This window comes from Wolffia australiana, chromosome 6, assembly GCF_029677425.1.
Source record: "Wolffia australiana isolate 7733 chromosome 6, ASM2967742v1".
NCBI classification, from domain to species: domain Eukaryota; kingdom Viridiplantae; phylum Streptophyta; class Magnoliopsida; order Alismatales; family Araceae; genus Wolffia; species Wolffia australiana.
The window spans coordinates 5069276-5092262 of record NC_135840.1 but is presented as its reverse complement, the minus strand read 5'-3'; the positions used below and the strand labels follow the sequence as shown (position 1 = coordinate 5092262).

At 39.5% G+C, this 22987-nt stretch overlaps 1 protein-coding gene across 1 annotated transcript; it reads right to left on the bottom strand.

Annotated features, from left to right (window-relative positions):
- Positions 1–16142: 16142 nt before the first annotated feature.
- Positions 16143–22701, bottom strand: RBOHA (respiratory burst oxidase homolog A). Its single transcript, XM_078576556.1, has 12 exons — positions 22566–22701; positions 21983–22469; positions 21314–21473; positions 21167–21215; positions 20516–20629; positions 19983–20417; positions 19253–19639; positions 18583–18794; positions 18379–18481; positions 18004–18077; positions 17380–17918; positions 16143–16601 (listed from the first exon to the last, which is right to left on the bottom strand). Exons 2-12 carry the CDS (start codon positions 22464–22466, stop codon positions 16492–16494), a joined length of 2667 nt encoding a protein of 888 aa, XP_078432682.1. The 5' UTR covers positions 22467–22469; positions 22566–22701; the 3' UTR covers positions 16143–16491.
- Between the last annotated feature and the right edge of the window lie 286 nt (positions 22702–22987).

Genomic DNA, 22987 nt, shown 5'->3' with positions numbered 1-22987 from the left:
CGAAGTCAGTGGAAATATTGAAAGAACGGTTTCCAAGGCGAATGGTGTTCTAGCCCCTATTCATGATTTGAATGTGCCCTACAAAGGGCCGACTGAAGAGTACCAGACTCGACGACAGAAATGCTTTTTCCGCCAGTTGGAAGAACAGCCCTTGTTCTTCCTTTTTATATATTTTTTAAACATTTATGTCATTGTGACATTCCTGAAATTTAACCTTTTTCTTACTTTATTTATTTCTTTCTTCTTTTGTAATGTGCATACTTCTTTGCAAACTCCAATTCCAACCCCTCTACCTGGGTTGTAAGAGAATCGGTTGTACCAAATGGGTACTCCTAATGATTTTGAACACAATGGTGTCTTTTTAATAATTTTTCTGGAAATTAATTATATTTAATTGGAAACTTTTCGTTGAAGAAATTTATTATTAAATTGAAAATAGATAATTTTCCCAATATATTTATTATATTTAATAATTATATTTAATAATTTATTCTGGAAATTAATTATATTTAATAATTTTCCCAATAAAAACTTATTGGGAAAATGGGATATTACAGTAATATATACAGGTTTTGGAATATTTGTTTAAATTCAATATGGTATTTAATATGGAAAATTTAGAGGACTGATTATATTTTTTTATAATTTTCATGGAAATTAATTATGTTTCTTTGGAAAATTTTCGTTGAATAAATTAATTATTAAGTTGAAAAAGATCCACTTATCATGACTATGGAATGTAACAGTAATATATACAGTATTTACTATGGAAAATATATACAGTATTTACTATGTAACAGTTATTTGAATAATTGTTTAAATTACATATGGTATTTACTATGGAAAACTTAGAGGACTTATTATATTTTTTCATAATTTTTATGGAAATTAATTATATTTCTTTGGAAAATTTTTGTTGAAAAAATTATTTATTAAGTTGAAAATAGATCAAATTATATCAAAAATGGGATAGTACAGTAATATATAAAGTTATAAGAATAATTGTCTAAATTCCACAAGGTTTTTGCTATTGAAAACTTATTGGAATAAATATTTTTAAAATGTATTAAAAAAAATGTCACGGCCATCATCTGTGACGGCCGTTCCGTTACGTCACGTATCCAGGGCACCACGTCACTGTCATGTCACTCTCACACCTTCCGCGTCATCTGTCACTGTCACCATCACGAACCCTGAAAAGCATCACCATTATCGTCACATCATCCATCACGTTTCCAACACAATGACGTGTGATGTTACGGGTGACGCTTGCCGAAGCCTACTTCTTTGACAAATTTCTCATCGTATGACTCTTGCAAAATGAAATTGATGTTTTGGAAAAAAGCCTTTTCGTGTTTTTGGTGCAAATATCCTTTATGAACTGCTAAATAGGTACTTAGATATCATAATTTAAACATAATATTTCAAATGTCAAACCTTAATTAATCATCATAAGTAATAATATTTAATTATAAAATCATTTATGAACTATTTATTTGTCTTTACCCTTCATTTTCCAAGAATTTCATCACTTGATTTCCTTGATTCAGTCTCATCTGATGCTAAAGGTAGAGAATCCTATCTTGACCTCCAAAACACCTTCATGGGCTTGTTTCTACATCCTTATAAATACCATTTGGAATCTAGCAATTAGGGACTTTCCGGTCACAATCTAAACAACAATTTCACATCAATAATATCATTTTGGTTTTTCAGGTTTCAATAGTGGGTTTTAGGATCATGATTGACATAATCTTAATGATTTGTACAACAAAATACTAAAACAGATTTGTAAGTGACATTAAAAATCAATGATTAAATCACATTGGCACATATCAGATACATGATTTTGTTCCTCAAATGAGAGGTGTTAAGCTGCTCAAGTGTGAACCCTCTAGATGTATCCATATGATCCATCAAACATGAACTGTCATTACCATTTAATTGTTCCGAACATATCTGGAGGAAAGCCAAGGAGAGAAGGGAGAACAACGATGGACACGATAAAAATTCTGGCCTTAGTGAATTTCTTTTGAAGCTTTCTGCTATTTATACATAATGGTAATTCTCCAGTATAATTAATAAATCTAATGGCTCAAAGACCTTTATGAGCCTACCTAATCAATTATCTACAGCCACATGCATTGAATAATAATGGATAAATTTAACCCAACTGATAGATCAAGTTTTCTACCCATGGGGTTCCACGTGACACTTTGTGATGTAACATATACAGTAGAGTACATTGACTCTCTCATGAATCCTTAGTGATATCGACTACCATGTGCATAGCCCCTCATATGCTTGACGCTCCTAAGATGACTTAGGATATGGTCATGTTTTTATCCCTAATCAATCGTCGCAGTGAGTACTCATGTATTGGAAAAATCAACATGTAAATCTTCTTTAAGATTCTACTAACTTGGCCTAGGACTTGAAGACATCATCTTCCTTGAGCTGTCTTCACTTATACCTAGGGTAAAAAATCTCATCCTCAAATCTCAATCGTCTTTGTGAATTTTTGCTACTATTGACCTAAGATGGTATAGACTTCCATGAACAAGAACTTGTAGGTCATAGTCAAAGTAAAATCATCCATACAAAAGACATGTTTGGCCACTCAAGTCTAAGAACCACTTACACACCTATGATGTGAATCACATGATTTATAGTGTAGTATAATACTGATAATCTCAAATTTAGGGGTTTAATTCGTCATTGTTAATTGAGATTATTCAATAAAAATATATTTGAACGTACTTACTTACGAATGTTTAATTAGTGACTAGTATGGATCGCTCCACAGGACACGAGATTAAGGATTTAATTCTTATTATAGTGATTAATGATGTGAGAAAAGATAAATACTAGAGTAGAGTAGGCGAGATAGTAATATCGATTACTATGTTGTAAATAGCTGTAATTCAACTTAAATTAGCAAGAAGAGAGGAAGTGAACGTAGAATTATGCGTAACAATATGCGGATGAGATAGAGAGTGTGAAGGATATGATAATGATTGAATGTAGGAACGGTATGATGGAAAGATATAGACGATATAGTGGGTACGTAAGGGAGTGAAATAATAGTGAAAAGAGAATGAGAAACCCTAATTAAGCTAACGACAATGTCGGGAAGAGACCAACGTAAGATGAAGACATTTACCTTAGATCCTTACGTTCTGCCAAGATCACAGAGATTTATGAGTGCTGGTAAGCTCCCCTTCTTCTCTTATGATTCTCTCCACACACGGAGGACACCAAGAACACACTGGATTGATATCAAAACTCACTATCTTTCAATCAACCCACACAAGTAGGAAGTAAGTTCAAGATGCCTTTCACAGTGATCCAAGCCTCTCTTTATATATTAGAGGGTATGGATGGAAAGATGAGGGGGGATGAAGCAGTGCTGAAAATTTCAGCTCAATCAGAGTTGTAGAACAAAAGATATGACAGTTTGAATATGAGCCAATCCTAGCCCTTTATTTCTTTCTCTCTCCTCATCAGTGTCGCTGACGTTTCCTTGTTTTCTGTTTCCATTAAATGGTCAAATCTCTTGGAATTTGGTGTCTCCTCATCTTCCATGAGCGTGCTTTCCGAACGCTCCACGTGTACCTGTAAGGGAGAAAAAGACAAAAGAGTGATTATATGGCTTATTTAAATATACTTTATTGTAATATTCTTTTCAGCCAACATGGCTCCGCATCAGCGCGCTCTATGTCAGCAATTTTCCCTTTTTTGTCTAACGAAAAATAGACATGTGCGCACCACGTATATGTGCGGGCGCCACATGTACATGTCAAGTCATGCTGTTGCGCCACGTTGCCCCGCCGCCATTTTTTTGATTTTCAAAGAGAGAGAATAAAAGCACATTTTTGTCTTTTCCCGCCAGTCCACACGCACACTTATTACAAAAAAGCCTCTTTTTTTATTTGTCCACGTAAGGCTTGCGCAGAAAAAATCAAAATCGTTAGTTGAATACCATTATGGCATTGTTTTTTGCAATGCCATAATGCTAGCCAAATGATTGGCTGATGCCAATCATCAACTGAATTAATGATTGGCTGTCGCCAATCATTATAATCAGTTCTAATTCGTCGTTGTTTGACAAATCGAACGGCAACATGTGGTGGTCCAAAATAAAGACATTAAAAATCTTCTAAAATTCATATATAATAAAATAAAAACCCAAAAATAAATATAACAATATATCCTACTTAGAAAAATCATATCCTTCCAATTTTAATGTCAAAAAATTCTAGAAAAATCATATTATGTCTCCAAAATTATATTCTTTTAGAATCTATTGTTAGAAAAATCTCCAAAAAGGCATAAAATGCATAAAATTCAAAAAATCATTATAAAAATGTATTTAATCATTTTAAGCTAGATAACATGAAAGTATGAGTGATTTAGTGCAAACCAACATGTAAACATGATCAGATTAAAGTATTAAAAATGTATGTTATCAAATACCATTCAGTGAACTCTTTTTGCTAAAGAGCACCATATGTACTTAACGTCTACACACTAATGGCTATAGTATTGACTACACTGATCATATGAGTTGGACTAATAGTGATATTCTTTATGGATAATTCAATTTTCTACTTGATTTTACTTTTAACATAACTATGTGAAAACATGTTTAAAGATTAGTGATCACCATATTATGATCTCATCATAATTCAGTCATATCATGCATTCATGGACTTAATTAAAAGCATCACACACAAATTACAATGAATATATTTGTATCAATGAAAATTTAATGATATATTGATTGTATGATTGGCTTGCCAACCACAAACATTTCCAGAACCAAGGACCATGTACACAATAGTGAGAGTAACTTACCTGGTTGACTGATTTGGTATGAAATCATCCAGGAATTCATACATATTAATTTAATTAAATATTTTACCTAAAGTGAAATCAATCTCTCCCAGTGTCATCAGAAATGATTATATAATCAACAGTCGTCATCATATGAGCAGGTTGAGACATGGTTATTACATTCAAACATTCTGATGTCCTATTCAAGAATCGTATGAATATGAATGTTTAACACATTTTCAGACCCTACCAAACTGGGACCTAAGTTCCCTAATTCAGGGCAGACTAGCCAATGGTCTAGATCCAGCTAAGGCGTTAAATCAGACTGGGTCCAAATATTGGTCAACCATCCAACTCCCCAACTAGATCCTGATCAGGTATCAAACCAAATTGGGACCAAATTTTGGTCTACCACCCAAAGCATTCCCTCCTTTTGCATTCTCATCTACTATTTCAGGGTGGACTGGCCGGTCGGTTTGGATCTTGCCCAAGGGTCAAATTAGAGCGGGACTAAATTTTTTTCTACTTCCCCCTTGCAATCTTCAAGTCGCCCCCCTTATTTTTACTAAGTAGGAATTTTCACAAAAAGTCCCAACCTTATTAATGAAATATGTATAAAAATTAGATTAATGAATCAAGAATCAATTTTACCTGATTGATAGGTTAAGCTTCTGGCCAGTGGGGGCCACGCCACATCTCGTGCTCTAAAAAATATTGAATAGTGCTTGAACTCTGTCTCGTAACCTTTACCATCATTTGTTACCATAAATGTATAATCCTTCATTCACACGAGAGTCTCAAAGTATTAGTTCAAATGACTTAGAGTATGGTTAGTCACCAAACCTTAATCCATCATTCAATTAGTACTAATGTGTAATGTAAATCATTGGAGAATGTCTTCTCTAATATCCTCAATACCCTGGCCAGGGATTTAGCTATATCGTCTTCCTTGAGTCAATCTGCTGTTGTACAAAGGGTGGATGATCTAGTCTTGACCGCTCAATCACCTCTATGTACTTCTTACTATATTTAAATTAATACCTTCTTGAATCCCATGGTTAGAGACTCATAAGCCTTAGTTAAAATATGGCCATCCATCCACAAGATATCATTGGTTTCTCAAGTCAACGAATCACTTACATGAATGAAACATGAATAATCCTGATTGACATTTGGGTATAATACCATTCAGGTATTCATATGAATTGATTTGGTGAACTCTTTCTCCAAAGAGCACCCACCATGTGTCCTTAGTGTATCCACAGTAATAGACACAATATCAAGTATACTTCTCACATAAGTATGATCAGATAACGCAATTCTATTTGGATAATTTGATGTCCGTCTCGACTATCCATCAATAGGAAAATTTAAAATATATGTTTAAAGACTAGTGATTATTAGTGCATTATGATCTCATCACAATTCACTAGGTCATTGCACATATAAAGGTGGTGTGAGTAGCTTGATGGACACATAATATCCATCACCTTTTCGGCCATAAAAGGGCTCTTTGACCTATGTTGTCACCATCTTACGATTAACATCCATAGTAGAGGGGGAGACACTCTAGTGGCAAGGTGAGCCAAGGGAAAGGAATGACACCTCTCCCACTGTTTTCAATGCCCAAGACACACGCCAAAGTCAGGGGCGGCAAATGACGCCCCATCCTAAGCCACTTGAATTATGGTACTTTCAGTGATGTTTTGAACTCCTTTGGTACAAATTTACTACTTTTTCTAAGTTTGCATCTTTAGTTAAATCTAGATATAAGCTGAAATCCTATTTTGAATATCTGATCACCTCCAATTTATCACCTTCCAGGCTTAGACAATTCATCTGATTTTCTCTTGATTTTATCTTATAAAAATATAAATCACTTATTAAATATGTCTACTAGTATAAACCATATTTATGTTATTATAACTACCCCTAACCAAAAAACAATATAAATACATACATATCAATTACTCTCATGAATCCTAATAATCTCTTTTTATCCTCTCCTACTTCATCTAAAAAGTAAAATAAATTCTCTATTACCTATCTAATTCTTACACTACTATCCTATATCTATGATCACCTCACCAAACTAATTTATATATATAATTTATTTCTTTTCCCCCTATTCTCCCCATCATTCTACTTATCTTCTACTAAAATAAATACTCCTATTAACTAACTCCCTAGATTTTAATCCTTCTTTAATTACTATGTCTATATATCATACCCTACATATAACTTAGGTATCTTATACTAAGAAATTATAATTTAAAATAAATTATAATATAGCATATTTTATACTAAGAAATATATCATATTAGTCTGTATAGTTTATTAATCTTATATTTTAGTTAAAATTTTAAAATAACTCTTCCACTAAGAAATATATCATAATACTAAGAAATATATCATATTACCCTCTATAGTTTATTACTCTTACCTTTTAATTAAAATTTTACAATAACTCTTCCACTAAGCATTATAACATATTACTAAGAAATATATCATATTACTCCCTATAGTTGATTACTCTTACCTTTTAATTAAAATTTTAAAATAATTCTTCCACTATCTATCTTACACTCCACCTTCATTATAATATTATAAATCAACTTCATTATCCCACTTACCTTACTTAGTATCTCTATTTAATCCTAATAATAACATCAATAATATATTTTCTTACAAATATATAACTTCTCCCTTTCCTTCTCTCTTAAACAACATATTATTTCTCATTATCATAAATCATCTTGTGTTCCTAACTATTACCACTTTCTCTAGTTATTACTTATCTTCTACAACATCAATATCATAACATTATTGATAATTAATCCTTTATATTACTGTTTTACATAACTGATCTCTCTTATTATCCTTATTATCATATTCGTTTCTCTAATTGTAACTCAATTATTTTCTCTATCTTTGAAGGATAGTTCCTGTGGAGACGACCTCACTCCAACTATACGTATTTGAGTTAATTTCTATAGTTAAAATTTTTATTTTTTTTATAAAAATTAAATTTAAAATTACGTTAAAAATAACATCATAATATTATGGTAGTTTAAGTTGCTAAGGAATAACCTAAGAAGGGGGTGAATTAGATTCTCTAGCTATATCTTTTTCTTCTTTAAGTAACGTAGGAATTTTCTAACCAGGAAAGGAGGTCGAGGAAATGAGGGACACAATTACTTTTTTACACAGCTTAAGCTAATCCTTAATGTTATTCTGGGGTATCCGTCTTGAGGTGGTAATATGCCCTAAAGGTGTTTGTGTGATTCCCCCAAATAAATCACTCAGGAATTGGGCTGAAAAAGGATACCAAAAAAGAGAAAGTCTATAAAGCTATGTCATCTTCAACACTAAGAGTCTTCCACGGAACCAAAAACCGGACGGAATAGTAGGTATAAAGTAAATTGCCCAATGTTTCCAAATTAGTCCAACTTCGTACCTTTCCGGCATAAACTGTATATCTCAGAGAGGTCTTATTTCTGTGGGTTGGTAGTAATGGAATGGTTTCATTATCTAAAATGAAGAACATTTCCCACCAAAGGATCAGTCCAATAATACCACTCACTGGTAAATAGCGCAATACTTCTTCGTGAGTCTCCGCTATTTGAATATTGAACATCATAACCACGAATAGGAATGAAGCGGCAATAGCTCCTATATGAACTACTGGGGAGATCATAGTGGAGAAGTTGAGACCTAACAAAATAAGTAAACCTGAAGTGTTGCAAAAGACTGGGATGGGAAACGAAACGGAATGTACCGGATTTTTAGCACGTACAACCATCAAACCAGAGACCAAAGCAGGGCTCGACAAAACAGAAAGTATCATTCTTTGAGAACCTTTCCTGAAATGGAACTTGAATGCTTCTGCAAGAAGACGCATTCAATTCGATCTATTACGACCAGCGCGGTTGTTCGTATTTCATTTTTTTCTTCCAAGCCAAGCTCTAAAAGAAAGCACTCACTGAATGACTTATGGAGTCTCAAATCTCTCTCGACGCCGATAAATTTTTATGTATGTGTCCGGGTCAATCAGAGGTTCGGCTTGCTTCTCCCCCACCCTTTTTAGCGTTCTGGGGTAATAAGTACTCATCCGGATGGAAGAGGGGCTCTAAGCGATCACGAACGAAGACGTGTCGAAGTGAAAGCCCCAGGGATTATTGAAGGTAAATCTGTGCACGAACCTATGCAAACAGGGTTAAAAGCAGTGGATAGCCTGGTTCCTATAGGCCATGGTCAACGAGAACTTATAATCGGGGACAGACAAACTGGAAAAACAGCTATTGCTATCGATACTATATTAAACCAAAAGCAAATGAACTCCTCAAAAACATTTATTATATAATCACTCCTTAAGTAGTATTCAAGACAAGGGCTAATTTCATGTATTTCAACAAGACTATTTCTAGATCATAAATTTACTACTTCGGAGATTAAAAAATTATAAATGTTATTATGATTTCCCTACAGCAATACCTCCCTATTTTTTGTCGTTCTTTCCTCAAGTTCTGTTCTCCTCCATGTTTCTCTTTGGATCAAATTCGTTTATTCATCTATGACCTTTGGTGCTTGAAATTAAAATGTCTACTTCATTGCTACCCACATGAGACAATTAAAACTTGTAAGTTTTTAACACAATTACGAACGACTGTCATCTCAGAAGAAATATTCAAAATCGAATCAAATAAACTTCCAGAGTTCAATCTTTCCACGTTCTTAGTCAACTGTCTCATTCCTCTACGTCTAAGTTCAAATCCCTATGACTCTTTCAAGACTCAGCAAAAAGATGTGATTCTAGTTCTATGGATTTGTATGAATGGTAGGAACTATCCATAAGTTTAATAACTGCTCGGAAACAACATAAAAGTTATGTTAAAGATGCCAAACTAATTGTAAGGTTAAGGATGTGAGAAATGCAAAGGCCAGCCTTGTTTCCTTTGAATCTTGAATCACCCTACACCAAAAAATGATCGCAAGTTTTATGGATGCAAAATGATGTTAACATTAAATGTCCTCTTGAAGAAATGCTGAAAAACTACTTGAAAATTGCATCAGGGAGTGAAAGATTTTTCTATCCTTTGGACTGCGATTATCAAGTGAAAATAGAAGGGGCGTTTGAAATTAGGGCTCAAAACTGTTTATATGGACTTTGAAATACAAAAGGGCATAATGAAAATTTATTAAGAGTCCAACAGTCATATGTGTTGATTATGATAAGAAAATTTGAAACAATAGCCCTTATAATTTTGATTTTTTATATTTACAATTTTGTCATAAGTTCAAAATACCTCAAAAGTGTTAAGAGTAAAAACTAGCCGTTATGCCAACAATTTCAGATTTAAAATAATATGAAACTTCAAGTATATTTAATGCATCATTTTACTCAATATATCACCATTGGATTGTAATATCGACATGCAATTAATCTTCATTAAATCATCAAAAAACTGAGCCTTAAACACCCGAAGGTAGTAAATAAGAATTTGATGAAGTTATTAAGCCAATAAAATGATGTCAAAGTCAGAAAAATGTTTGAATAGTGTTAGATAATATGTTTATCTTCATGTCATAGAAAATCCAAGTCCTAAATCAGTGATTTGGCTTGTTCACCATATGATCGAACTAAGTAGCCATTTAATTTAACTATTTGTGACTATTTGATCTTCACTTACAATTACTCAACTAGTTGACTGAGGACATATTGTGCTTGATCACAAACCCTATTGGGGCATGCATTAATTTGAATATTCATCAAAACACATAATAAATAATTTTACTAAAATACCCTTAAAGAATAATGTTTATTTTCCTTAGTCTCTAACCATTTTATGTGCCCATGCCAGCCAGACCCCTCCCCCTTACTTTTTTATCTCATTTCTATAGTCATTCCAAAAGTGCATCTTGATAATGAAGAGATCAACAAGGTCTTCAACAAGAGTTGGAGAAGAAGATGAGAAGATCTATCAGTCCTCTAACAGTGTGGATTCTCTTGAGACCTTACAATCGAAGAGCTTCAAGAAAATCTCCCAGGAAGCAAGCCAAGGGTCAAACAAGTTCCACATAAGATACACAAATTTTAATTTGTTTTAGTGATCAATTGTGAATTTATCATTAGCTTCCGTAGAAAGTAAAATTTATTTTCCAAACTCCAAATCATAGCCCCATAACCCAACACTCATCCTTCTTCTCCCTTCTCTCATTGGGAGCCCTCCCATCCTAATAATGATTAGAAGATAAATCAATGCTGGGACTCATCAAATAAAGGAGGAGATTTGATGTGCCGAATGTCGCATGGATCCGTCAAGAGTCTAGACACATGAGCAGTACAACACATCTTGCTTGACGGATCAAGAAATCACAGATCTATCCATGAAAATGAGACTCGATTATCATGTTTTAAGGAGCTAATATAACTCCATTATGTCTTTGGTTGCATGGGTTGTTATAGTTTCATGTCAATTATGATGTCATATTACCCTAAATTGTTTCTATGTGCCATCTTCATGGATTGATGTGCGTTACCCTCATGTGTCACTATGCATCACACTCACGCGTTATTATGTACATCCCTTCATGCATCATTTCTGTCAGCCTCATGTGCATGATCAGTGTCGCCCTGTCACATAATCCTTCTTGTGTGTGGGTGCCTCTACTAAAGAACATCATCCTATGCACTTTCGTCACTCATGACCCCAACTCTTTGTGGCCCTCCTATTGCGCTACACAATCGCCCGGGGTTAATTCTTCAATCTTTCGTGATCCGCATTATTTTGTCTTGTGTTTTCATGTGCATTTTTTCACCACCTTCAGATTTAGTGGAATAGGTTAGTAGAATAGATTGCTCAGATCATGGAGTTGATGTTTCAATATTTTGACTTTGGGAGTTTATTTTTTCTCGGATAGTTATGTGACAGTACTCCCCCCTTGATCAAGGAAAGGGGCTACAACATCATTATTTTCTCCAGATTATAGGTTTGAATCAAATGTGTAGATTGGGGGATTGATTTATCCCACCCTAGGTTACCTCAAGTCTTCCCATCCCCTATGTGATTTTTCCATTCTACATAAATGGGATAATGGAGAAAAGGTAAATTATTCTAATGAAGCAAAGAAGAAGATATCCTGATGGAGAAAATGAAGCCAAGGAATAATGCATCAAGGAGACTCGCTCAATCAATGATCTTGATTCACTCTCCATTGAATTTTATATCATTTATATCTATCTGCGACCTCTGACCCCCTATATTTTATAAATCATTCCCGTATATCACATATTCTACCTCTACATCCTTCACCCTCGTCTATCCCAAGAGACAAGAAGAAAACAATGATCACAAGATTGAAATCATTACTATTCCATGTTCTAGTGCCAGGTCAAAGGAACAGATATGATATCCCAATCAGTAAAATTATATTTCACTTAAAGATTTCTATATCTAACTCGGTTCTTAGTAACCTACCTAATGTATGATGAAATCTGCATTTTAAAATATTTTCTCCACATGCAGAATTCCATTATATTTCATAGAAAAAAATGCGGGCTAAAATTTTATCCAATGGATTCCCAAAGATACCGCCTAGTAGAGACAAGAATATAGGATTGTGCCATAATTATGAATAAATGATGCGTTGCTTTGTTATGCTAATTGAGACGTGTAGAATCAAATGGTCTTGTTACTGAAAGGATGCAGCTAAACAGATCAATGTAAAATTTAAAAGATGAAACAATTAGGGCATGATAGACTAAGAGAATAGTGACAGACTCTTGAGCAATTGAACAACAACTTCTTGATATTCAACCTGACAGTTCGGACGTATCATCAACAACTTCCAATCTACCCATATGGATGAAGAATGATATAATCAACAACTTATGAATATTTACCATTCTAATGGCCTTTGGAGAATGACATCAAAAGTAACCAAGGTCTATGAGGAAGACATGAAAAACAAAGAAGAAACTGAAGACTTTGATTTGAAGACAAATGAGAAACAAAGCATCCAGCATAATGGACATTTCTAGAAGGTGGGGGGGGGAACACTTCCCATACATTCTTTCTCCAGAAGCTTCTCTCTCCTGATGTTTAAACCTTAGTCGTTGAATCTGGGGTTATCACGACTGAGATATATCTAGAAGTATCCTTTGGGCTCTATATTAACAGATGTAAACTCTCCTCGTAAGATAGACCTTAGTAATTCCAGCTGTTTTTGTATCAAGTCTTCCGGTCATCGGGTGGCTCTTCAGAAGGGAGCTCAATAGGATCTCACCCGTGAGAACATCCAGGTCCAGATAAAGGCCCATCAAGCCATTATTCCTTACAGCACCATCCATCTTTGCTTCTTTTCCTCTCGGCATTTTTTTTCTTCCCATCAGTTTCTCTCTCGGTTCCACCTCCCCACCACCAAATTCTACTTTTCTCCCATGTTCTTCTCTCCCAGCCTTCTTTTCCTTCTTTTTCTCTTTTCCTGATTTTCTCTCTTTTCTGATTCATTCTTCCCCACTCAAATTTTCTTCCCATTTGTCCGCCTTTATTTGGGATGTGGGAAACCAGACCCCCCCCCCCCCCCCCCCAATTGCGGGTATGCAGGAGACTGAACATTCACTTGTCAAACCCTAAAAAGAGGGGGCGTGGGGGAAACGTAAGCGCGCTCCCCCTCTCTTGTTGTTTTGTGAGGGCCCATCTGGGGCCCATTTTCTTGGATATTTTAAGTGGTGTCACCCCCTTATAGACCTTAACTTTGATTTACAATCCCTCTGTGTTTCTGTTCATTCATTCTTCTGGTAGCCACACCCTTTTCTCGGGACTTCAATGTGAAGCTCCTCTACTACGGCATACGACAAGCCTAAGCCCAGCACTAAGGACGTTGCCCGTTGACGTCAAATCGAAAACATATGGAGTTTTATTATCTATATACACCATCATATTGATCTCGTCCGAGTCCGTGTATTCCACATTTTACTGTAGCATCTTGGGATTTCATTCATGAGTTTCCACCTTTTGATGATTCTTGTGGAATGGTTTCTTTTGTGATTATCCTCTCGTATGCGGGATCTTCTCTCTCTCCATTTTTCCTTTTCTCTTCTTTCTCGTTCTTCGTCTCTAGAAATCGTCCACCATTCTCTCTCTCATACTGTCGCTCACACTAGTCTTTTCCCTTATCTCGTTAATTTCCCACCTACCCTTCCTTCTGTGTCCTCTCGTTTCTCGTTCACCTTCCTTTCATCTCTCTCTCCCTCTCCCCTCTACCTACCTTTTCTCTCCCAGTCTCCCTTCCCCCACTATCTCTCTCTCTCCTGGGCCCTCTCTCTCTCTCTCTCTCTTCATATCACAATCCCACTCTTTCTCTCACTTTGTCGATCTCACCCTCCCTCTCCCTCTCCCATCTCTCCTTCTCTCTCTCACTATCCATCTCCTCTCTCTCTCTCTCTCTCCCCCTCTCCCTCTTTCACCCCCACTCTCTCTCTCTCTCTCCCTCTCCCTCTTTCATCCCCACTCTCTCTCTCACTATCCATCTCCCTCTCTCTATTTCTGTCTCCGACTCCCACGCCCACCTTCCCTCCCTCCCGCTCCCTCTCCCTCTCCCTCTCTCTCTCTCTCTCTCTCTCTCTCTCTCTCTCTATATATATATATATATATATATATCTCCGTCTCCCACTCGCCCTCTCTGTCTATCTCTCTCCTCTACCTATCCTTCTCTCTCTCTCCCTCTGTCCTTCACTCTCGCTTATTCAAAATCAGATCCAACTAAGTTGTGGCCCCTTCTCCCCAGTTAACTTGATTCAACTTATTTTAAAAATAATCGTTGGTTCTTTGATGAAATCCATTTGCTCAAGAGTGGGTAAGTGAATCCAAAAACAGCTGCGATTCTAAGTTATCTTGACAAAAACGCAAACACTACCTTCTAATGAACTGTTGAGAACATTGAACAACACTATTCCCCCTTGATTGGTAATTATATGTCCCGCATATTCAAAGTCAGTTTGAAACGATTTAAATCCATTCAAGTTACCCCGAGGGCTGAGCATAAACTAGTGAATAAACTAGTGACTTACATCATCGTATACATATTTTGTTACTTTTTCTTAACTTTCTTCCTTGTTCCACTTCACTACGAATAATGTCAAGTACAATCAAAATTTGAAATTTCCAGATGATAAATTGTGCTTTATGGAAAGAAAATGTGAGTACACTAAATAGTAGGTGAAAATGTTGAGTAAACATCTGACATGAGCAAGGAAAGTAAGATTGTTGGGGTTTGTCAGGCCCCCCATTACAAGAATGCGGAGAGGGGGGGCTTGACTAGTCAAAGCCCAATAATGGAGGGGGAAGTTGAAAAGGCTTAACCCCCTTCTTCTCGTCTCTTTGTGGGAATATGAAAAGGGTTGCTTGAGGAATATGAAAAGGCTCATGGCTTTTCATATTCCAGACCTTTCACATTCCCTGAACCTGTACTTGGCCCTCTATATGTAGAGGGCAAACCTGTTCTCAAAGGCAATGCATATTAGTTTTCTGTTCATTCTTCTTGTCTCTTCCTCTCTTCTCCTCTCTCTCTCCCTTGGTTTGTCTTCATCACTCCTTGGTGGTCACTCCCTTGACTTGGGAGTAGAAGGAGTTGCTCTGCTGCACCACATGAGAAGCCAGTGCCTTGCACCGAGAGCCTTGGACGTTGACGTCACGCCGGTAACGTAAGAGGTTCTTGTTATCTGTCTCTATATGCCCGCACATTTATCTCGTCCGAGTTGATTCCGCATTTCCACCGTAGCGTCTTGGGTCGTTGTTCTCTTCAACGAGTTCCAACAAAGATGAAAGTAGCGTCCCTAGACTAATCCATGGGCAGACAAAGATAAAGTAAGTCTATCGAATGTTCCCCCGCACACTACTTCGCTACCAAATAATAAAAGCAACCGAGAAAGAGGGAGAAAAATCAAACCTTCACTCTTTTTCCATAAAAAATCTAGTCAACAAGGGTCGAAAATTTTGCCCTGCACCAACGGAGTGTCCGAGACCGAGCCCGAATTTTGGGAGCAAAATTCCTCTTTGGCCCACTCAACCAAATTGGGACCATAAATATTAATCTCTAAATACAGAATATTGACATGTTAAAAGACTATGGCAAGGTGACTTGCCATGAAATGCGTATCTTTGTGGAATCGCAAACCGGTGCAAGAATCTTGCATCTCTCAAAAATAGACAATCAATTTTCTGCCAATTTTTAAAGCTCGCAATTTTGAGAGACAATTTTCTGAAGAATGAGTTTTATTGAAGAATTTATAAATCAAGAATCAATCAGGAAGAAAAATAAAGACAGAATATTACAATGGATTTTTTACATGATGAAAAGAATAAGCGTGCAATCCTAAGCGCAAAAGTGTGTAGCTCATTACCCTAAAGAAGCAATGTGGATTTAGCATCTAGAAATGCTCCCAGACACAATGCGATTTTTTCTTTCCGATCTTCATAATCCCCGCGATTTTCCCCCTCAATTCCTACTCTTTAGCTTTTTCTCTTCACGTGCCGGTCTTCGGATTTTTCAGTTCCTAGCTTCAGGTCAATTTTAATTACCTCGCAGTTGTATTGACGGGATTTGTTAATAATTATGACGGAAAAAGGAGGTTCTCTTGCGTCGAGGGGACGCTCAAAAGTTCTCCTTGTGGAAGTCGAATTTGGTAGACGTCTTCCGGGAGAAGTCAACAGCAAGGTTGCGGAGCTCTTTCGTCAGCGCCGGCGCGCCGCAGTAAAAAACCCCTGCCAAGTGCAAACTCTTATTAGAAAGAGAAAAAGAGAGAAATCGATGAGACCTGGAAGAGAGAGACAGAGGAAGAAAGAGAGAGAACGCGAGAAGACCTGGAGACAAGGAGAATGAGAGAGAAGTAGAAAGAGAGACAGAGAGGGAGGGAAAGAGAGAGGAAGCGAGGAGAGCTGGGGATAATGAGAATGAGAGAGAGGAAGAAAGAGAGAGAACGCGAGGAGAGCTGGGGATAATGAGAATGAGAGAGAGGAAGAAAGAGAGAGAACGCGAGGAGAGCTGGGGATAATGAGAATGAGAGAGAGGAAGAAAGAGAGAGAACGCGAGGAGAGCTGGGGATAATGAGAATGAGAGAGAGGAAGAAAGAGAGAGAACGCGAGGAGAGCTGGGGACAATGAGAATGAGAGAGAGGAAGAAAGAGAGAGAAAGCGAGGAGAGCTGGGGATAATGAGAATGAGAGAGAGGAAGAGAGAGAAAGCGAGGAGAGCTGGGGATAATGAGAATGAGAGAGAGGAAGAGAGAGAAAGCGAGGAGAGCTGGGGATAATGAGAATGAGAGAGAGGAAGAAAGAGAGGGAAAGCGAAGAGATCTGGGGATAATAAGAATGAGAGAGAGGGAGAAAGAGAGAGAAGGCGAGGAAACCTTTGAGAAAGAGAATGAGAGACAGAGAGAGGGAAAGACAGAGAACGCGAGGAGACTTGGAGATAATGAGAATAATAGAGAGAGAGAGGATAGAGGGAGAGAGATATAGTGATAGAGAGAGGCAGAGAGAGCTACCGATGCGTGAGTCGCGATGTTTGAGAGCGATACTCTTGTACACTTTGCGCCAGTTGGGCTTGGCGAAGTGAGTCTTGACGCGAGTGCCGGACAGGATATCGACGCCATTCTTGGCGTGGTTCAGGCTCTGAAGCATGGCGATGAGGGCCGACCTGGCATCGCCCTCTTCGTAGACGCTGGTGCAGTAGTTGTGTAGCTCGATGACTCCCTCCTTGTCTGATTCTGCAACTTCGTTCATCACCCCCTTAAACCAATCAAAGGATCCCTGCTCTCTCGTCACCCAGTAGAAGTACGCCCGTCGCGTGCGAAACGCGTTGCTGCTCGTCCCTCCCCGCTTGCGAGCTCTACCCGCCTCGACATCGTCATCAACGGCGCCGCGATCCTCCTCAGACGCCCGCTTCATGTTGTTGACGATGTCCTTGACGATACTGATGAAGGGCGTTGCCCCAATTCCCAGTCCTACCAAAAGCACCACATCGTACTTCTTATAATCTTGAGCCGGCGCTCCATATGGACCGTCGATTAAGATCTTGGGCAACCTGCGAATCGGAAAATCACATCATCTATGGGAATCAGATGGATGTGTTCGAGATCATTCTGGGTACTGTCAATGAAGATGCGTACCGGAGGCTGGGGTCGTCGTTGTTCACGTCAGCTCGAAGCAGTCCGCTCTTTCCCCCCGTTGGCGGCTGACACGCCTGCAGTTCATTAATCAGATTTTTAGGGTTTTCTTCAAGAAAAAACTATCACCTTTCGGGGTTTTGTGTTTTGATTTCTAGGGTTTAATGGGTTTAACCCCTAAACCCAAGAACACGAATTTAGAAATTCTCTTAAAGAGGGCCGCCTGAAGATATTTCCGGAAACCCATCGCTCTCTTGGGTGATCCTTACGAAAAACTACGGCATCTCATCGGTGGTCCTTTAATGTTTTGTTGAACTGGGGATGGATCTAAGCTCGAGGTGTTTATCAACCTAAAGAATTTATCGTGGAGATGCAAACCTCGGAGAAGACAGTCTTCAACTGGCGAGTCCAGTCGCCTAAAGTGCGGATATGGACGCTGAGGAAGTCGTCTTCTGGCGCAGACGTGATCGAGAAGGGGTGCCTGTTCCATTGAAACCCATCTCAGATTAGATCCCAAATCAGGATATGATAATCAGATAGAAGCTAGAAGATGATATCATAGTTTCAAAAGTAGCGTCGCACCATTGGAACGGTGAGACGGCGGCGCAGTTGACGAACATGTACTGGCCGCTCCGGTACTTAAACCCTGGCGGCTTGGATACATGCAGAGTGAGAACGTTGCCGGGGTACACCGCTACTTTCACTATCTTCACCGGCCAAATGCCGGACCGAAGCAGACGTAGCAGCCTCTCTGAAGCGTACAATATCATCGGTACAGCCAAATACATCCATGTCTGCACCACAAAGCACAGTTTTGCAAAGTTAATGGCATCCAGGTAGGAACGACGGACGACGGAACAACCCTTGAGGACTGAACGAATCGGAACAGATGGACGACTGAAAAATAGACTTGTGGAGCCGATTATGACGATGGAACGAGACCGGTAAGGGTTTCGTACCGTTTTCCGTTCTAGTTTTCGGAATGTCCAGATGACGATGACTTCAAATGAAGCGTCATTTTCACATCTTAAGAAATTTAAAATTCCCCGACATCATTACGTCAATGATGTTGGCGCGGTTGTCCATTTTTAACCTAATGTTGGTGAAAACGACGGTTGTTGATGGTGTACAGTTGACCTCAACCACCAATTGTTCGTCATCCAAACTCGTCAACGGCACCGTTATCTTGACGTATGTAGAACCCTAATTTCCGAACTGAGGTCAGGAAGGATGAAGGATTGAACGTACTCACCGTCTTCTTGTACCATTCTTTGCTGAGGTAAAGGTGGTGGCCGTGGACGATGAACAGGGCGTAGACGGCAATGAAGAGATGGTGGGTGTACCAGAAAGCGTTGAAACCGAAGATACTCTTCAGTGGTTTGGGAAGATTGAGCTTGTTCCGGCGAAACCATGGCAGGGCGAGGGTGAAGGCGATCGCCATGAGAACGACCATGACGATGCCGGTCCAGCCTGCCGTGCCCTTGACGAACCACCAGTAGTTGTTGGGCCGCGTCTCGCCGAAGAAGGGCTTCATCGGCTCGTACTCCAAGTCCGTCGCGTGAAGCAGCCGCGGGAAATCGCAGGTCAAGTGGGCGAGCGCGTGCGTCCCCACACCCAAAGCCACGCCCGCTGCTATCACCTGCCATCCCCAAAATTATCGACTTTTTTCAGGAAAATCTGGGCTTCCACGCTTAGGGAAGAGAAGGTGACGGCTTGGCGTCCTTTCTTCCCATCATTAGGAATCCGCATTTCCAGATGACAATTAAGCTGATCTCAACGACAGCGTCATTGTCACACGTCCGGTTATGCAGAAATTACTCCTTATCATCATCGTCAACAAGGGTCGATGATGATTTTTAAGCCAAAATTTAGCAAAAATGGTTGTTGTTAAATGCATCGACGGCATCAGAAGATGGGACGATGGCGAGAGAAAATGACGGGTTTATCTCGTCATGGTTATTTGTGGAAGTTGAGGTTGGTACCTTGTGGAAGTTGAGGTTGTCGTCGAAGGGAACGACTCCGCCGAGACCCGTGCGGTTCCTCAGCCAGGTTATCGTGTTCCGGCAGACGGGGAGAAGGATGAGGGCCATGTTGAGCTTGGTTGTCTCCGCGGCACCCTTGGCGGAGCAGACGCAGTAGCCCATAACTTCAAACACAGCCCGCTGTTTATACTGGATGAATTTCCAAGTGAAGAGACCGGCGCAGGCGCCGAGCCAGAGGGCTAGAACCCACACTCTTTGCCAGTTATCTTCTAGAAAATATTGCCCTCTTCGCCACAGTCTCCGAACCGGGTTCGGATCTCTCACGGGCCGCAGTTTCTGGCTCAGCATCTGGCTCAGGTTTCGGCTCGTCGTCCCGCTTACGTCTCCCGTCGCGTGGGTCGGTCCTTGAAGAAGAAGCAGCTCAAGGGTGTATACCTGCGGGGCAACAGTTTTATTTTGTTACCATCGGACTCTGATCGTCGGGAAGTAATCTTCGATGGCAAAAGAATTGTCGAGTCGGTGGAAGTTTTTACATCAACGTAGCCACGATTCTCTGGGTCGAGCTCTTCCATGATCAACGCTGCGTACTCCTCGGCCTGTTCTTGGATTTTCGACAGCTTGTTTGCCGACGCGCTAAGAGCTATGATCTGTTAACGCCAACCCCACCATTTCTGTCACCGTCGAAGAACTCATACAAGAGGTAGAAGAGCTCCCTCTTGTCTGAGGCAGATAGATAGATTGATAAAAAGAAAGATATATTGATAGATAGATAGATAGATAGATAGATAAATAGATAGATAGATAGATAGATAGATAGATAGATAGATATATAGATAGATAGATAGATAGATAGATAGATAGATAGATAGATAGATAGATAGATAGATAGATAGATAGATAGATAGATAGATAGATAGATAGATAGATAGATAGATAGATAGATAGGAAGAACGAAAGATATATTGGTAGATAGATATATAGAAAGAAAGAGAAAGAGATAGACAGATAAATAGAGATATATATAGAAAGATAATTAGAGAGATAGATAGATAGATAAATAAAGAGATATATAGATAGATAAATAGAGATATATATAGATAGATAGTTAGAGAGAAAGATAGATAAATAGAGAGTGATATATACATAGAGAGAGAGAGAGAGAAGGCTAAGGCCAGACCACCGACCTCTTTGACTTCTTCCTCCGAAATCCTGCCATCGGAATCTTGGTCTACCCTGCAAATTCGGCAGAAAGGAGGCGGTCAGGAACGCAAGCCCCAGGAAGCATAGGGACATCAATACGTCAAACGGAAGAAGAGGAGGCGAGAGTTCACATGTCAAAGAAGGTCTGAAGTCGGGAGTCAAAGCTCATATCCGAGATCTGATCCCAGAACTCCTTCATCTCCGCCTTACTGACCGACCCAGAACTGATGCTCCGCCTCCTCGCCATCGCGTCAAACAACACCACGGCGAAGTCCTTAGACTCCTTCATCCCTGAAAGAAGACAGCGAAATTCGCTCAGAGTATAATCATGACAGATGCAGATTGGTGGATCGATACATCGAAGATAGATATATGATGGATACACCGACAGAGATATTTGAATAATAGATAGACATACATAGATATAGTAGGGAGATAGATCGAAATCTTAGAGAGATAGATGGATAGATTGATCGATATATAGATAGAGAGATAGATAGATACGAGAGATAGAGCGATGGAGCGATTGATAGACGATATACTTTCACATACGAGAGCGATAACTAAGAGAGAGAGAGATATATATAGATAGAGATAGATAGATGGATGGATAGATGGATAGATATATGGATAGAGAGAGAGATAGATAAAGAGATATTAGAGAGGCAGACCGAGAGATAGAGCACGGAGCGATAGATAGACGATATACTTTTATATCTGAGAGCGATAACTAAGAGAGAGAGAAAGAGAAAGCGACAGAGAGAGAGATGGAGAGATGCAAAATTCCAAAAGACGAGTACCGATGCAGAGGCCGAAGAGAGCACGAGGGAGTCTGCCGTCGACGGCGAGCTCGTCAAACCGCTTCTCCACGGAGGGCCAGCCTTTGGCGGCGTCGGCGGTGCTGATGAACTTGAGCCCCTTAATCGCGCGCGCCGCCGCAGACTTATTCCGCGTCGCCGTTGCCGCCGCCGCCGCGCCGCTGGCGAGCCGCTTGAGCTCCTGCGAGGCCTCCCGGACCCGGTTCGACGCGCTACGGAAGAAGGTAGTCCCAAAGGAAGCAGACCGCCGGTCCAGCGCCGCAGCCAAGAACGCCAAGTCTGGGTCTTCTCCGCCATCGCCCCCAGCTTTCACGCTGTGCACCGCCACCGAATCGTCCTTCAAATCAAGCGTTATCTCCACGTAGTCGTCATCTGGGACGTCGAATCGAGCGCTTTTCCTCGTTCCCCGGCTGTTCAATGGCCCGCTAAACGCAACTCTCCCACTTCCCCGCCTTCCCTCCTCCATCGCCTGAAACAATTACGCAAGAAGACGAGCCGCTCTCCTTATTATACGTGTAGCTGTGGAAGCGAGTCCATAACGACGCCACTTTTGAACGGTGATTACCTGCCTGTTGATGACCTTCTGGAAGCGAGTCGACTGGTGCGAGTCGTTCGATGCCGCGTGAGAGTTAGAACCGGATCGGTCTGGATCTCGCTTTGACGGAGTTGCGTTCAGTGGTCAACGTTGTGTCCCACCAAACGCAATGACGTAATCCCCATGGGAGAATTCCCAGCTTTGGGGTTGCTTCTACGGTTGAATGTATAAAGCACGTAGGGTGGTGGAATTTGTTCCGACTTCTGAGACACGGTGGAGAGTAATCCGAACGCGGGTTCCTCTGAATTTTTGACTCCAGTCTTGGGTCTGTCAACGCTCCACCTACCCCAAGCCAACAACTACAGATCGGCGGCATCCTAATTCCTAATAGAACCTTCGTCCTTTGCCGAGGAAAGAGGTTTTACTGTCTTGCAGAGAGCGATTGATGGGAT

What these genes read in the sequence shown, in the direction of transcription:
- RBOHA (XM_078576556.1), bottom strand. Translation starts at nt 22,466, where the DNA reads ATGGAGGAGGGAAGGCGGGGAAGTGGGAGAGTTGCGTTTAGCGGGCCA. An exon ending in CGGAGGAAGAAGTCAAAGAG is followed by an intron (nt 20,630 to 21,166) that starts GTCGGTGGTCTG and finishes TGGCGTTAACAG; the next exon opens with ATCATAGCTCTTAGCGCGTC. An exon ending in TGAAGACTGTCTTCTCCGAG is followed by an intron (nt 18,078 to 18,378) that starts GTTTGCATCTCC and finishes AATGAACTGCAG; the next exon opens with GCGTGTCAGCCGCCAACGGG.